Here is a 15,370-nt window from a genome sequence, read left to right as displayed (position 1 = left end):
ACCAACAACAGGCAAAGTGAGAAAATGTCAGGTCTGTGGTTTAACTCAAGGAAATGGAACTCTAGTGGGGAAATGGGAAACAAATTACATCAGCAACGTTCCATTTAAACTTGCAGTGAGCATCTTTTTTTTTTTTTTTTTTTTTTTTTTTTTTTTTTTTTTTTTTTTTTTTTGTTTTTTTTTTTTGGAGCTGGGGACCGAACCCAGGGCCTTGCGCTTCCGAGGCAAGCGCTCTACCCCTGAGCTAAATCCCCAACCCAAAGTGAGCATCTTTTAACTTGTGCTGAATTCCAAGGGGCTTCTCGTAGAACAGCCTTACATGGACGGCATAGCAGCTTTACATTCATACACTAAAGCTCTCCAGATAGAAGGTCCTATGCTCACAACTGGAAGAGCCCTTGACAGGCGCGTGCTGGAGCCCAGGCATACCTGGGGTTGATCTCCAGTGTGGGCTGTAGCAGCTGAGCACGCTCCTCCTGGGTCTTGGCCAGCTGCTGCATTCGCAAGAAATGTCGAGCAGCCCCCATCTCTAGCACGGTCACCATGGCAGGGTGGGTGTCCAGGCGGAAAGTCACCTGCAAGCAAGGGCCGGGATGAGGAGGAACCAGTACTAAGGGGCCAGGGGTGACAGGGTCTAAAGCATGGTGAAGTTAACTAGGTCACCAGGGGGAAGGCAGACTGGCCCTGTGGTGGCACTGCTCTGTATCTATTGCTCCAGGCAATTAGCACAGCAAGATGTCTGAGGTACAAACTTGGACGGCTCAGATCCTTCTGCCCAGAGGCTAGGAGACCATCCTGTGAGGAGAGGCAGGGCCTGAGAAGCTCATGTGAGGTCTCAGCATGACAAGACCCCTTGGTTAGAGGGAAGCAAAGAAGGTTTTGCAGAGAAGCAGCTGCTGTGAGCAGGCCTAGACCAGCACTGAGCAGACTGTGGGCTTGAGCTTTAATGGTGAGATGTTATGCCGTGGCCTTGGGACTATGGCAGGAGTCCTCACCCTGGCCTCAGTGCCTTCCTTCCTATGGGGCCACACTAGACCAACAACTCAGAGCTACCACCACCTCTGAAAGGACATCACATTGCACGATAACTGGGGAGAGGCCTTACCTTCACATTGGTGACACGGGACCCCAGTGCATTTCTCATCCACGCCATTAGCTCTTCTGTTTCTTTCTCAGAGAGGCACTCACCAGCTGTACAAGAGGAGTGAATGAAGCTAGGGCCACTTTCCACTTTGTGGCCTCCACTTAGCACATTCCCAGGCTGTCTCTAGCCATACTACCTCACTAGAAACTAGGGACAGAGGCACTTGGAAATACTTCTCACCTACACAGAAAACATTAAAAACACCTGTGGTTGCCCCCGGCCTCTAAATTTTTTAGGACTTAAAAATAAAAATCTGAGCCCAACCAAAGTTGCACACATCTCAGAATAGTGAGGCTGGAGGATCAAGGCCAACCTGGGCTACAAAAAAGGCAGGGGGTCAGGGAGAAGGAGAGCGGTGGGAGCAGTTCCTTCCAACTCAGAGCCTTCCCAGGAGAAGCAGGAACCCCTGTGTCTTGGGCCTTGGACATTGCCCACTGCTTGTTACGACTTTCCCAAGCAGCATCTTGCAGACTGCTGAACCAGAGCCCAAGTGAGGAATGCTATGCACTCATGGGCAGGTCAACAGAGCCCCATGGGACACATCCAACAATCGCATGGGACCACGCCCCCAGAGAGAGATGGGAGTCAACCTGGAGATGTGTCCTCGAACTTTTCCTCCTTGTAGTGATCAACGACGATGTCCGTCTCCACAGAGATCAGCTTCTTCTTGTCAAACTCCCGCAGGTGCAGCAGAGTGAGCTCGTCGAACTGCTCGTAGCAGAAGAGCACCTGCAGGTTCAAGTCTGTGAGCTGCGGCAGAGTGCACTGCCGTGGACACTGGGGTGTGGGGCCTAAGCAACACCCCACAGAGGAGTCTGAGGGCTCTGGCTGTCCTGCCACATGCACACATTAGTCATGAATAAGTCCCCCTGCCACTCAGGGGCAATGACAGCCACATCACAGACGGGGCATTGCCTCACTCCACATAGCCTCCGGCGCCTCAGTCAGTCAATTTCTCTCAGGCAGAATAGGGAGTTCAGCCCTTCCCTCAGCGCTCAGACACCGTAAGATACATTCTTGGCCCAGCAGCAAGACGGAGCCCACCTACCTCAGTCTGTTTCTGCTTCATGGCTTCATAATAGGGTGAATGTTCAGCCAGGTGACGGTTAGGGGCACACAGGTAATAGATGTTGCGGGTGCCAGCCTGCATTCGGCTGGCGTAGTCTGATAAGCTGGTCAGCTGCCCAGCAGGCAGGGCTGAGGACTCATACCGTAGCAGTTTTGCAATTTCCTCCTGCAGACACATGGGCAAGTCACTGCTTACTCCAGAGCCAAGACCTGAGTGTGATTCCTAATTCAGACTCTGCAGCTTTCTGGCTCCCCAGCCTGGTCCCGAAAGACCATGGTGGACTCTGAGTTTCAGATGAACCCCACTGAAGATATATAGAACTGTGAGAAAACCTTTGAACCTAGTGGCCTAAGGCCTCCTGAAGAGCTGGGTAAGCTAACTCAGGGTATCCAGCTCCCACTCATAGCAGACCTTACTTCGGGGCTCAGTATCTTCTCTTTTTCCTCAGTGACAACCGGACAGTTCCCAGCCTCCTTGGGGCCAGTAAGTAGTGTTCGTTACCAGTTCTGGCTACTGGAGTATGTGGCAAAGAGAAGGGCCGGTCTTATGGGAACAGGACACAAACACACAAGCAATGCAGCTCTCACGGGCCGTGTAGAACAAAGAACAGAGGTAGGTCCCTGGAGTTGTCAGCTGGATGCTACATTATCTAAGACATTGTCACCACTGACTATCCCAGCACACAACCTTGAGGAAAGGGTATAAGGTATCCAAATTTGGGACAGATCCAAATGAACATGCTACTATGCCTCGAACTCCTAGTAGACAGAGACAGACCTTCAGAACTGCCAAGACCAGGTATGGCCACATCCACATCATAGGTGCATCTGGCTCTCACCATGTGCAAATACACCTAGTTAAAAATGTATTCCAAGCACTTGGAAAAGGCCCTGCCTGGCTCAGCAAATGCTATTAGAGGCTGTTAACTAACTGTGAGACTGGGGGCTGGAGAAAAGGCTCAGCGACCACATGAGCTACACAATCTTCACAAGGGCTGGGATTCAGATCCCAGCACTCATAGCGACTGGGTGTCTCACACACCTTTAACCCTAGCTCCATGGGGTGTCCTGGCTCTTAGCGAGTCATGGTGCCCTAAAGGGGCTGATGGAGAGTGCCGGAAGGACACCCTGCACACTCCCGGCCTTCACAGGTACACACAGATGCCTCTGCAGATGACTAAATCTTGAAAAGTGAGGTCAACAAGAGTGAATGTGTCACGTACTGATCATATATGCTCCCAAGAGCTCATGAGCTGGCTGCCCGAAGCAGCTGAAGCTGCTGACCACATGACTGACAAACGCATGAGCTCATGGCTAACTGGGCCAACAGGAAGTGACAGGCACGAGGACTGGGGTCTAGGTGGTAGAACCAGTGGGGGTGTGTCCTTTGTCTGTAGCCCCTTCTCTCTTTTCTGCTTCCCGTCACCACATGCTCCAAGTGTAATATACATGCCAAAGGGTAGCTTCTCTCCTTGAAAGTCATCTCCTCAGCTCCTTTGTCACGGTGATGGACAACAGCTGGAACCTGTTGCCAATCTGGTGGAAGAAGTCCCAGGGAGGAGCCACGGAGCCAGACGTGGCTCCTGCACACCAGTGAGCTATGTGAAGCCTCACAGTGACATGCAAGTGACGTTGCAAACTATTCAGGGACAAACGTACTCTTTTTCAGCAATCACCCTGCCAATGGTAGTGTTAAGAACTCTGGGGGTTGGGGATTTAGCTCAGCGGTAGAGCGCTTGCCTAGCAAAAAAAAAAAAAAAAGAAAACACAAAGAACTCTGCCAAGTACACAGTGGCTACTGGCTACATTTTTCATTTTTTTAGTATTTCTTTTTTTTTTCCCGGAGCTGGGGACCGAACCCAGGGCCTTGCGCTGGCTAGGCAAGCGCTCTACCACTGAGCTAAATCTCTAACCCCTACGTTTTTCGTTTTTGACAACTCGACGTAAGTTATAGTCACTTGGGAACAAATCCCAACTGAGAAAGATGCCTCCTTACTGGCCTACAGGCAAGTCTGTGGGTACTCTCTTCATTAATGACTGGTGTTGGAGGGCACCTCCGTGGGTGGCACCAACCCTGGGCAGGTGGTCCTGCGTACATAAGAACAAAGACTGAGTAAGCCCTGTAAGCAGCACTCCTCCATGGCTCCTGCTTCAGTTCCTGCCTTCGTTCCCGTTCATAAGACTATAAATGTGGGCCAAGCAAACCCGGTCATCCCCAAGGGGCTTTTGGTAGTGGTGCTACATCACAGCAAAAGGAAACTTAACTAAGTACCCCACCCTCACCCCTGCTTCTCTGTACTTTCCTTAAACCCACAACACCTCTCTTCCTGCCAGCTGCTGGGGCCAGGGTGTCAAGAGACAAGAGACCTTGACTTGGGACAGGAGTATGATGTCTGATTGTGACCACCACACTACCTGGATGGAGAAGTGCCTAGGAGACGCAAACCACACCTCTGCATGGCCTGGGAGGATGCTCCAAGCCCTCCCCTGCATCAGTGGACTCCAGCAGTTGGTACAGATCTAAGCACTCTGTTCTGTTAGCTCCCCAATGACAAAGTACCTGAGAAAGCCAACTTGAAGGAGCCAGAGTTGATCTAAGAGAGCACTCAGACAGCTAACTGAGAAGCACCCAGTTAATTCCTGAGTGTGGGTGGCACCATCACAGACTGGGGGCAGGTAAAAGCAAGAGAAAAGACAGTCACAGGAATTCTGTTCTGACTTCAGCCACACTCACATCGCACTTGACTGACACCTCTGTATCTGAAGCAGGTAACTGTGGCCTTAAGTGGCTTTGTCACGTGTTCTGTCAGTGACTGGACCCTGGCTAACGCAGGTAAGGACACATACAGACCTGCTGTGTCTACCAGAACAGACGCAGGAGTGCAGTGTTCCCACTGTGACGCATGTGACTTGTCACAACATCCAGGACAGCCTCTGCCAGCTTCCTCTGTAGCAACAGGGCTGAGGCTGACAGGGAGGACGGAGATCAACCTACCTTGATGTCCTGCTCAGCGGTGGTCACAATGCCCTCCCTCATGAACAAGCCATAATCTTCAAAAAACTTGGCATATTTTTCAGCATCTTTTTTACTCTGGTCAATGAAGAATTTGATCAATCTCTGTTGTAGAACGTCCCGGAGTTTCCTACAGAACACAAGTCACTCACTGTCAACAGAGTTTCTGTCAAGTACCAGGGCTACGGGGCAAGAGAAATGCGTACACACCAGAAACTGAAGGAACAGTCAGGCATAGCTGGAGCCAAAGGGAAACTATAGAACAAAAGGGGTGCTGTGCTGCTCCCTAATGGGAAGCTCCCTAGGATGCCCTGCAGGAGGGTGGAGGTACAGACTGACAATCCCTCAGGACAATCAGCAGTGGACATCTCAAGGTGTCTATCCTGAGCGGCAGGGACCACATATGAGAAATAAGGAGAGGGGCTTGCACTGAAACATGTGACAAAATCACTACCAACAGGGTTAAAGCAGGTCATGCTGAAGCCGACCAGAATCACCGTCCAACAGCCCTAGAGCTAGGAGGAAAGGTCTGCTCCAAAAAACCCAACCCACCCCAGCCCAGCCAGGAAAACCCCAGTGGGGATAAGTTCCAGCACAGTATGTAGACACAGAAGGGCTGCACCTACACTGCAGGGCTTCTTGTCTTTACCTCAGAGTACATGTTCCACACTTACAGCCTGAGACATACACACTGGGCATATCACACGCGCACTGTGTAACTTGGCAAAGTGTGACTCTGTGATCAGGACATTTTTACTGCATTGTCCATAAAGGCAATCAGGATCGAGGGCACAGAAGTAGGCTTTAGTAAAAGACGGCCACTGTCCTAGGTTTCTATTGCTGTGATAAAGCAGAGCCATGAACCCCAGTGCCTGGTGTGCCTGGGCCAGCACAAGGGGCACAGTGAGGCTGGTTAAAGGGACAGAAGTCAGTGCAAAGGCAGTGCCAAGCCAGAATAATATGAGGATAAGATACATATTGACAGGAATGGATTGCTCCCTGACTAAAATGGTAATCAGCACAGACAAGCAAGCAGTAAATGATTTTAAAATACTACTGAATACTAGTGAAAGGGGTTGTCTAGCATGTATGAATCTCTGAGTTCAACCTAACACTACTTAAAAATCCATGAATAAGATACTAATAATTTAGTTGGGAAGGCAGCTCAGGGGTAGGAAAAACAAACAAAAACAGAGGGAAAAAAACCCCAAGAACCAACAATGTGTGCACGAGCTCACATACCTCCCCCTGCACATGACTCACACTGGAAGAGCAAGATTCCCGAATGGAGAGAAGCCTTAAAAACTTCCCTTGCCAGAGTGTCAAAGTGAGCATCACTAGCCAAGGGCAAGCATACACTGCTGCACCCACGGGACAGCCTCCTGTGTTCTCTCCTGGGAGCATCAGCCGTTTCCAAGGACAAGGCCACTCTACAGACTGGCTGGCCTGAGTGCCAAAGGGATCCCTCTGGGAAAGGCAGGTGAGCCTCCATATGACGTTGCCACCAGGAGCAAGGGACAGACTGGTTGGCAATCACTCAGTGAATGAACAGAACCAGACAAGAGATGGCTCCCCACTGTGGTGACGACATTTCATTCTTCATGAGGAGAGAGTCACAAGACTGCCTCAGGCCAGAAATCAACTCTTCTCGAGATTCCAATAATTCTCTGGCCATGGCTAAACAATCTTGGAAATACTGAAGTTTAAGATGTGGGCTGTTGGCTGGAGTGGACCTGGTGCAGCTGCCTGAGCCGCCCATGCTCCTATAAGGGATCCCCAGTTTTCTCGACAGTCCTTATTTTCCCTGTCAGCTCCCTCTCCACTCCACTACATTGTCTCCTAGGAAACACACAACATCATAAAAACCTGGGTGCTTACAACTGAGGGATAAAGGCAGCAGACCCACTGGGGCTTGTGGACAGACAGTGACAATGACACAGCAAGGCCAACTGCTGGTTCTCAAGTTCTTCTAGGTAGAAAGAAGTCTTTGTAGGGTGGTGACCCCAACACACAGAGAAGAAAATGGCATCAGGAAGACAACAATGCCTCAGAAGGCCCACACAGGCCTCACCCCACTTGGGAAGTTCCCGGGTCTCTCACATTCTGAACAAAGCAATTCCTCCTTCCAAGGGTGAGCTCAGACTGACCACCCAGCCCCCCAAGCACAGACAGGAAGGAGGGACAGTGCCTCAGGGCCCAACACAGCTGCTCAGTTAGACTGGGGCACTGAAGCTCTAGGAGTCTAGGAGCTGTGTCTCCACAGGCCTGACCTCCTAGTTTTAGAAGAGCATCCCAGACCCAAGCCAGCTATATTCTTGGTTCTAGGGGGTGACCCCCGCCTCATCCTAGAATCCCTCCAACTGTGCCATACCCAGGCTGGGTGTCAGGGATGGGCCACAAGTAGGATCAACACCATAACTCTTCAAAGCTAGGCTACATTAGTGGGGAGCAAGTCAGCCGTGCACTTCCCTTCCAGAGCCCGTACCGACACATGTACGGCCCACCTTCACCACCAGCAAGGGAAAAGCACCACCATGGAGCTTAGAGCTGCCCTGCAGTGCTGCCCTGCATTCTCCCATGTGGGGTCAGCAACATCAGAGTGGGCCGAGGGGAAGGACCGAGTCCTTTCTTCGTTCATTATAATTTGTATGTAATGGGACAGTAACGTATCCCCCACCTAAGAGCCGGATGAATAAACTGTGTAGTTGTCACGCATGCTTCCTAAGACACAAGCTGAGGCGCCGACAGTGTAGGCCTCAGCCTCGGCCCAGCAGAGCACTTTTTCTGGGTTCAACTTCAGCAGCTGCCCCGCCAAACCCAAACTCTTCCCGACTACAGAATGAGTTGCTCAGCAGTAAACTCCAGAGGTCAGAATACCTATGAGGTCCTGGAGGGATCCTGCCTTCAGGCCTCTCTTCCCCCTTTGCTCTTGGCTTCTGAGAAGCACACCTGGGGCAGAATCAAGTCAAGGACAGCCCTCACAAGAGTGCCCTGCCCGTTGCCGGCTGGGCTTACCGGATGAGGGCGCTCTCCTGCAGGAGCTCTCGGCTGAGGTTCAGGGGGATGTCCTCACTGTCCACCACACCTGAGAAGACAGGGAACATTAGAACCCCTGTACCCATGGGCCCTCGACCATAACCTGAGGCCTTCACATTCTGAATTGGCTTTTCCCCACTGCCTGGCCTCATGCAAGCCGTAAAGGAGGAGAAGGAAGGGCAGGGAGCGCTCACTACTCCTCAGTCCTGCTCAGGGGCAGCAGGCAGTATGGCAGTCCCAGTGTAAAACGCTCTCAGGGCAAGACTGGCACACACCAACCATCCCAGCATTCAACTTCAAAGTACTAAGTTACTGTGTAATCTCAGAACTCAGAGACTGAGGCCTGACCTTGTATCAAAAGAAAGAGAAAAAAACCCAACTGTATCATGGATAGCACTGGTCTTTGTGCTATGAAAGTAAATGCTGAACTCTTTGCTGAACCATAATCTCAGGTCCGGCAAAATTCATGCATAAATCTGATATTCAGGCTGAATTTCTAAACATGAACAAACAATACCCCTGTGCTTCCTCAACCAGCCAGGCTGCTTCCAGAGGCTCTGAGCTCCTCTCCTGCCTGCCCCATGCTGAGTCCGGCAAGGTGAGGATGGTTTGGGACACACAGAAGTGAATACAGTGGGCGGCACGAGAACACATGGTCATGACACTTCGGGACAGGGGTCACTGTCAGTCTGGGTGTCACAACAGTACCTCGAACGAAGCGCAGCCACTTGGGCAGGATATCCGTAGCCTTGGTCTGGATGAGCACCTTGCGGCTATATAGTGCCACGCTGGAGCCCAGCTCCCTGCTCACGTCAAACATGGATGGTTTCTGGGAGAAAAGAAGTAATGATCAGGTAGCACCAGATGAACGCACCAGATAAGGGGAGGAAGGAAGGGAGGACTGAGGACAGAGCATGGGTTGCATGGATAATGAGCCCTGGGGTAAACAGGGCCATGGTGAGAAGAATGGACACCATTCTTCCCGTCTTGGCTCTGCTGGAATCCACAAGTGAAGCCTCCCCTAGCCATACCCAACAGAGGACATCAATCAAGTCTTAGGCGCCCCCAAAACAGTTACAATGTACTAGAAGTCAGAACCAGCAAACCATGGCCTCTAGGCCAAAGTCAGCATGGGCTTCCCTACCACCATTGCAAGATGGGGCCTGTATTAATTAGCTTATTTGATGTACATGAGTGCTCTATCTGCTTGTACTCCTACACACCAGAAGAGGGCATCAGATCTCATTATGGATGGTTGTGAGCCACCATGTGGTTGCTGGGAATTGATCTCAGGACCTCTGGAAGAGCAGCCAGTGTTCTTAGCCACTGAGCCATCTCTCCAGCCCTGGTTCTTACTTTTTTAAAAACTGGTTGTGGGATAATCACCAGGAATCTCTCCTGACACAGGAAGACGTGAAGTTCGGGTTTTGGCATTGGAGGTTCCATGGAGCAGTGCAGCATGCTCAGCACTCCAGCTCTCACATGGGTTTGCAAAGCCCAGAGGCTGCGATCTTAGAGACACTACTGAGCTTCAGTGCTGGCTGTAGCTGCAGTGGAGGCTGATCTAGGAAGCCAATGAGCCGAGCCCAGCATTCCTGCTGATCCACGGGTAGCGAGGGTCTTACCCAAAATCTTTTTTTTTTTTTATTCTTTTTTTTTTCCCTCCCGTACCACCCCTTTTTTTATTCTTTTAAAAAAGATTTATTTATTATGTATACAGTGTTGCATCTGCATGTACATGTGCAGGCCAGAAGAGGGCACCAGATCTCATTATGGATGGTTGTGAGCCACCATGTGGTTGCTGGGGATTGAACTCATGACTTCTGGATGAGCAGACAGTGCTCTTAACCTCTGAGCCATCTCTCCAGCCCCTTACCCAAAATCTTAACCCATGTTTAGGGAGGATAAAGGCCAACCCAGACCTTTCTGAGAGAAATATAAACTGAGTGCTACCAGGGGTCCACTGAAGTGAGGCAGGGACGTAGACCTGACTATGCGTCTGCATTCCTGCACCACAATGGCAAACCTATGCAGATCTTCTGAGGGAACCCCTGCTGTGGGCAGAGTTACCCCTGCACCTTTGGCCTGCCCAGAGCTACTCAGGACCAGCCCAGCACCTCACCATCTCTGGCACATAGAAGATGCTGCGGATATTGAGTGGGGCGTCCGTCTTGTAGTGCAAAATGAAGCGAGGCTTATCGTAAGCCTGCGCGATGTAACGGTAGAATTCCTCGTGCTGAAATTCACTGATGTCCTTTGGGTCCATCATCCAGATGGCCTGGAAATTTATATCAAAGGGAGGTGTCATGTCACAAACATGTTTCTCCGTGGCTGCACAGGACCCAGACTCATGGACAGAGCAGCAGGGACTAGGAAGCCCCTATATTGACAGCTCCAGCAGGTTGCAGGTGACACAGGGGAGAGAGCCCCTGCCTGTGACAGCAGGTTGGGCAGGACTAACCAGGGGCCACACAGGAGTGTACTTAGCAGAGATAACAACACTATTCCACAGGCAAGCCCTGATCTATCCATGAAACGGAATGCTACTCACTCACAAAAAGGAGCAAGGCTATGCCTGTTACGACTAACTCCCAAATTAGGCAAATCTAGACAGAGAAAGCTGACTGTATCTCTAAGGTCTGTAAATGAAAACTGCTAGTGGGGACAGGCCTGCTTCTCAGGATGCTGAGTGTTCCAAACCAGGTGTGGAGATATTCCTGGCTAAATATAAAAACAATTGCCACTCACTAAGTGGGGCGGAGGGGAGCACTCTGTGATATGTAATTTATTTTTTCTTTTTTTAAAACAATTTTTAAAAATTTTATGTATGTAAGTACACTACAGCTCTCTTTGTGCACACCAGAAGAGGGCATCGGATCTCATTACAGATGGTTGTGAGCCACCACGTGGTTGCTAGGATTTGAACTCAGGATGTCAGGAAGAGCAGTCCATCAAACACTGAGCCATTTCTCCGGCTTGTGATATGTAATTTATTCTTCAAGGAACAATGCCTACACCCCATAACTCTCATCTCTCCTGATTCTAAGCAATGTCTCCATATTTATCTTTGCCTCCTGGAAGGTTCCTACAGCTGTTTGAGCCTCACAGGCAGCCCAGGGCCTCACCTGCAAAGTGTTAATCCGCCTTCCGTTAAGGTACAGGGGGAAGCTGACAAAGTTACTGTACTTTGTTACCACATCTGGAGGAGAAAGAGACACAGTGAAGACCACAGCCTACCAGGGGAGGCTCGCCTGCTCTGTCAGGACACCGCCCAGTGGCAGAGGAGCTGTGCTCTCAGGAGCTTTCAGTGTGACAGCCAGAGAGCAAAACAATGGCCAGAAGCACTCACCTTCCCCAAGCTCCCAGAAAACCTAGGTTTAGAAGGGTCTGCCCAGCAGGTGCTGGTCCCAAGCCTTCATGGCATGACAAAACCCCAGCAGGCTCAAAACCACAAGGGCTATACAGCCCTGCCATCAGGACTCCTGAAGCAGGGCTGACAGGAACTTGTTTTCCACAGATATGGCAGTGAGTGGGAGGCTGCGTTCCCTCCTGACCCTTGTGTGCTGAGCCATGCCCCATCCAGGCCCAGCTGTCCTCACCTTGCACCCGGGACTCGTTGGCGAAATCTTTGCAGTCTGACTTGAGGTGGATGATTATTTTGGTCCCAGGTCTAACTCCTGAAGCTTCAGCAATTTCAAACACTCCAGAACTAAAACAGGGAGGAGAGAAAAGCCAGTTCCACAGCTTGCTGCGGCCCAAGCTCCGTGCAGCTGCCTCAACTGCTTCCGTGGGGTTTTCACAAGAGAAGCCCACACTTGACAGTGGAAACAGAATGAAGACCACCCCATTTCTGTTTTCCTTTTCAAAATAAAATCTTGCTAAGTTGCCCAGCCGGATTCAAACTCCTCCTGCCTCAGTAGCACCCTATGTGCTGGGGATTAGAGGCCTGAGCCACCCTACCTAGCTCTGTAGCTCCCGACTCTGACAGGAGTCGAGGACACCCACAAAGTGCTGTCTTCAGTCACCCCGTCACCCTCTACGAGAATTTCCTGAGCATGTGACTGGAAAGTAGGCCCAACCCAGCAACACATCAGTGAAGGATGCTGGGGACGGAGGCTGACTCCATGGCAAGGGGACCCCCAATTCGAGCCGTGCTGGCACCGTGCAGTGCCCACGTTGAACAGCTCTTGGGGAATATGCTGAGCTGCAGACTGAAGACGGGTGCTGGAGTCAGCTTCCTGGCTCAGGAGAACAAGCACCGATACGACTGGGAGACTTAGTTTTCCCTTTTGTGGATGTTGGCTTTGAATCTTCGATGTGTGTTCATGCTGGAATACTCAGAGGACAGGAAACTAGCGAGGAGCCAGGGGCAGGGTGGACTTCAAAGGAGGGGAGAGAACACAGTGGCATAAAGAGTTAAGTGGGGAGAGGGATGAAACTGTAGGACAGAGGGGGGACAGGGAGGAGTAACTAACACTAAGGACATTTCCAAAGTCATGGAAATCTACTGCAGACACCTCCTAAAACATGCACACACACATATGGAGTCTGAATGCAGTAGCCTATGATGGGCAACATCCTGCTTGACTCAGAGGATAACAAAAGGCCCAGGTTTGCTTCTTCTAATGCTGTTAGCTATGAGAAGATGAACTGGGGATTATTGCCAGCGCTCTTGGTTGCCCTTCCAAAGTGTACGGTAAGGTCTCACTGCCGAAGACACAGGCACTGAGTCAGAGAGCACAGAGAAATCAAGCTTATCGCCTTGCTAGCTTTCACAGTGATGGAAGGCACTGTGCTTTTTCCCAAGGAAAGAGAAATCACCATCTTTTTTTTTTTTTTTTTGGTTCTTTTTTTCAGAGCTGGGGACCGAACCCAGGGCCTTGTGCTTCCTAGGCAAGCGCTCTACCCCTGAGCTAAATCCCCAACCCCGAGAAATCACCATCTTAACCAGCTGTGAAACCTGCAAACTACAATGACCACCTTGGCAAAACATGCCTGCTGGCACGACGGTGTTACGAACGTCATGGGAATGACCAACTACTCTCTGATTAGACTTAAGACCTGTTCCACAAGTTGGAACCTCACCTGGCACAATTACTGGTGCCAAGAACCCATGGGCAGACAGTTCATAGGCCCTCGGGGAGAAGCTAAAACAAATACTTTGCTAAACGAACACAGTTTTAAACTGACTCAGTGATAGCCAGAGATGAGTGTATCTGCCACCCCTCATCAAGCTTTTGTTTCCAATGTGCGGTGGTTTGGATGAGATTGGCCCCGCAGGCTCATATCTGAACACTTGGTTCCCAATCGGTGGAAATGCTTGGGCAAAATTAGGAAGTTTGGCATTAGGAAGTTTGGCATTAGGAATTTGGCATTACTGGAGGGGTGTCACTGAGGGCAGGCGTGGATACTTCAAAGGATGTGCACCGTTCCCAGCATGCCCTCTCTGCCTCCTGCTTTTGGAACAAGATAGCTCTCAGCTATTCCTGCCACCATGCCTTTGCTCCACTAGAGACTCTAACTCTCTAAATCCATCAGCCCAATCAAATGCATTCTTTTATACATTGTCTTGGTTGTGGCGTTTGTCAGAGCAATTAAAAGGTACTTAGACACAGTGGATGGTAATTAACACACAGAACCACGAAGTGCCAAGAGTGCGAGCAGTGGCGTGCTCAGCCACAGATGGGAGAAACCAAGGCTCCAGGATCGTTATAAAGAAGGGACGGAAAGGTTGGAAGAGCAGGGGTGACTACAGGGACAGTGTTTTCTTACACAGCAGGCCATTACACAGTGAGCTCGCAGTAGGCAGACAGCATGCACAAGACCTAGTGCTCAAGCCAGATGAAACCCCAGCATGGGGGTGGGAGGTGGGCAGTGCTAAGGAGAGACTTGCAAATTGAGAGCTGTTTGGAAAGAGAAAACCACTTTTCAGGTCACCCGGCTGGTTGATCACTCTCCCTGGTTGATCACTCTCCCGAGAGAGGTGTATGTCCCAGAGTATACAAACAGCATAGACTGAACTGGATGTGTTTTTAAAAAATGAGGACTCAAAGTAGAAAGGGCCGGGAAAGGGGAACAGGTGGGTGAGTGGGTACAGGGGATATGATTAAAATCCATGGCACGGAATTCTCAAAGAAAGAGTAAGAGTTGAGAATATTGGAAATCACAGTGGGAAAAAAGAAAACTTGAGTTTGGCTGAGGTCCCATTCTCTTCAAATGCAGTCTGAATTTATTTCACCTTATCACCCTGTCAGGTATCACCCCTAAGTGTGGGAGAAGAACACTATCTGCAGTCAGGAGGGTATGACAAGGTCAGCCCTGTCTCAGGAAAGGCCCCACACAGACTTCCTACAATGAGAATTTTGGTTTCTTAAAAAACCCAGTCATGTTTTGTGAATGTTTTTGTTTTAATCCCAGGTGTGGGATATGGGGCTGCTTCAGAGTGTCCACAGCCATTAACTATGATTGGCTTGTGCTCTAGGAGGGGCGTGGTTTTTACCAGCTGCAGACAGTTTAATTCTGGGGACCCTGGAGAGGGAATAAATGCCAGAGCCCCGAGATGGCCAGGAGGTACAAAGAAGAAAGGCGGCAGCTGCTCCTAGTCCCTGCTGCTGTGCTTGCTACTGCTGGAGTGCTAGGTATTCTGACAGTGAGGACTGGACTTACTCCTAGAAACTCAAGGCCCATATCAGCAGGAAGCAGCCTAGAGGTCTATGTCCCCCACTTCCCCTCTAACCTTCTTTCTCTCCTACCTGGTGTTAGGGGTTGGAAGGGATTGGGGTAGAATAAAGATTGGAAGGGTGGTAGAGGTCTGAGGACCCAATAAAATAGTTAACAAACAAACACACCAACACTGGCCCCCACTGAGCTGGGTGTGTCACCGCTGTGCCCCCACTGAGCTGAGTATGGCACTGCTGTGTCAATGTCATAAAGTTTAACAGTCAGGAGGAAAAGGGGAGTTCCCACAGCAGCAATGCCAGGAAAGGCTGGCTTCAGCAGGGGCACCAGAGGAACCCCTGCTCTTTCACTACCTGCCTGACCCAAGTAGCACAGCACCACAGAGCCAGCACAAGGACCCATGCCCAAGACCATCTGGGTTCCCAAAGCAC

The 15,370-nt window shown here is 50.5% G+C and overlaps 1 protein-coding gene across 1 annotated transcript in view; it reads right to left on the bottom strand.

Annotated features, from left to right (window-relative positions):
• Trap1 (TNF receptor associated protein 1) overlaps positions 1 to 15,370 on the bottom strand; it is a 33,518-nt gene that overhangs the window by 3,449 nt on the left and 14,699 nt on the right. The window contains exons 7-16 of the mRNA XM_032912249.1: positions 11,861 to 11,970; positions 11,387 to 11,460; positions 10,384 to 10,539; positions 8,970 to 9,090; positions 8,241 to 8,310; positions 5,208 to 5,355; positions 2,193 to 2,378; positions 1,735 to 1,873; positions 1,106 to 1,191; positions 430 to 575 (exon numbers count right to left, since the gene is read on the bottom strand). Coding sequence (XP_032768140.1) covers positions 430 to 575; positions 1,106 to 1,191; positions 1,735 to 1,873; positions 2,193 to 2,378; positions 5,208 to 5,355; positions 8,241 to 8,310; positions 8,970 to 9,090; positions 10,384 to 10,539; positions 11,387 to 11,460; positions 11,861 to 11,970 — 1,236 coding nt within the window. The remainder of the gene's footprint in view (positions 1 to 429; positions 576 to 1,105; positions 1,192 to 1,734; positions 1,874 to 2,192; positions 2,379 to 5,207; positions 5,356 to 8,240; positions 8,311 to 8,969; positions 9,091 to 10,383; positions 10,540 to 11,386; positions 11,461 to 11,860; positions 11,971 to 15,370) is intronic.

Source organism: Rattus rattus, chromosome 9 (assembly GCF_011064425.1).
Source record: "Rattus rattus isolate New Zealand chromosome 9, Rrattus_CSIRO_v1, whole genome shotgun sequence".
NCBI classification, from domain to species: domain Eukaryota; kingdom Metazoa; phylum Chordata; class Mammalia; order Rodentia; family Muridae; genus Rattus; species Rattus rattus.
Note: the sequence above shows the minus strand (reverse complement) of the source record. Positions and strands in the feature narration are given on the sequence as shown.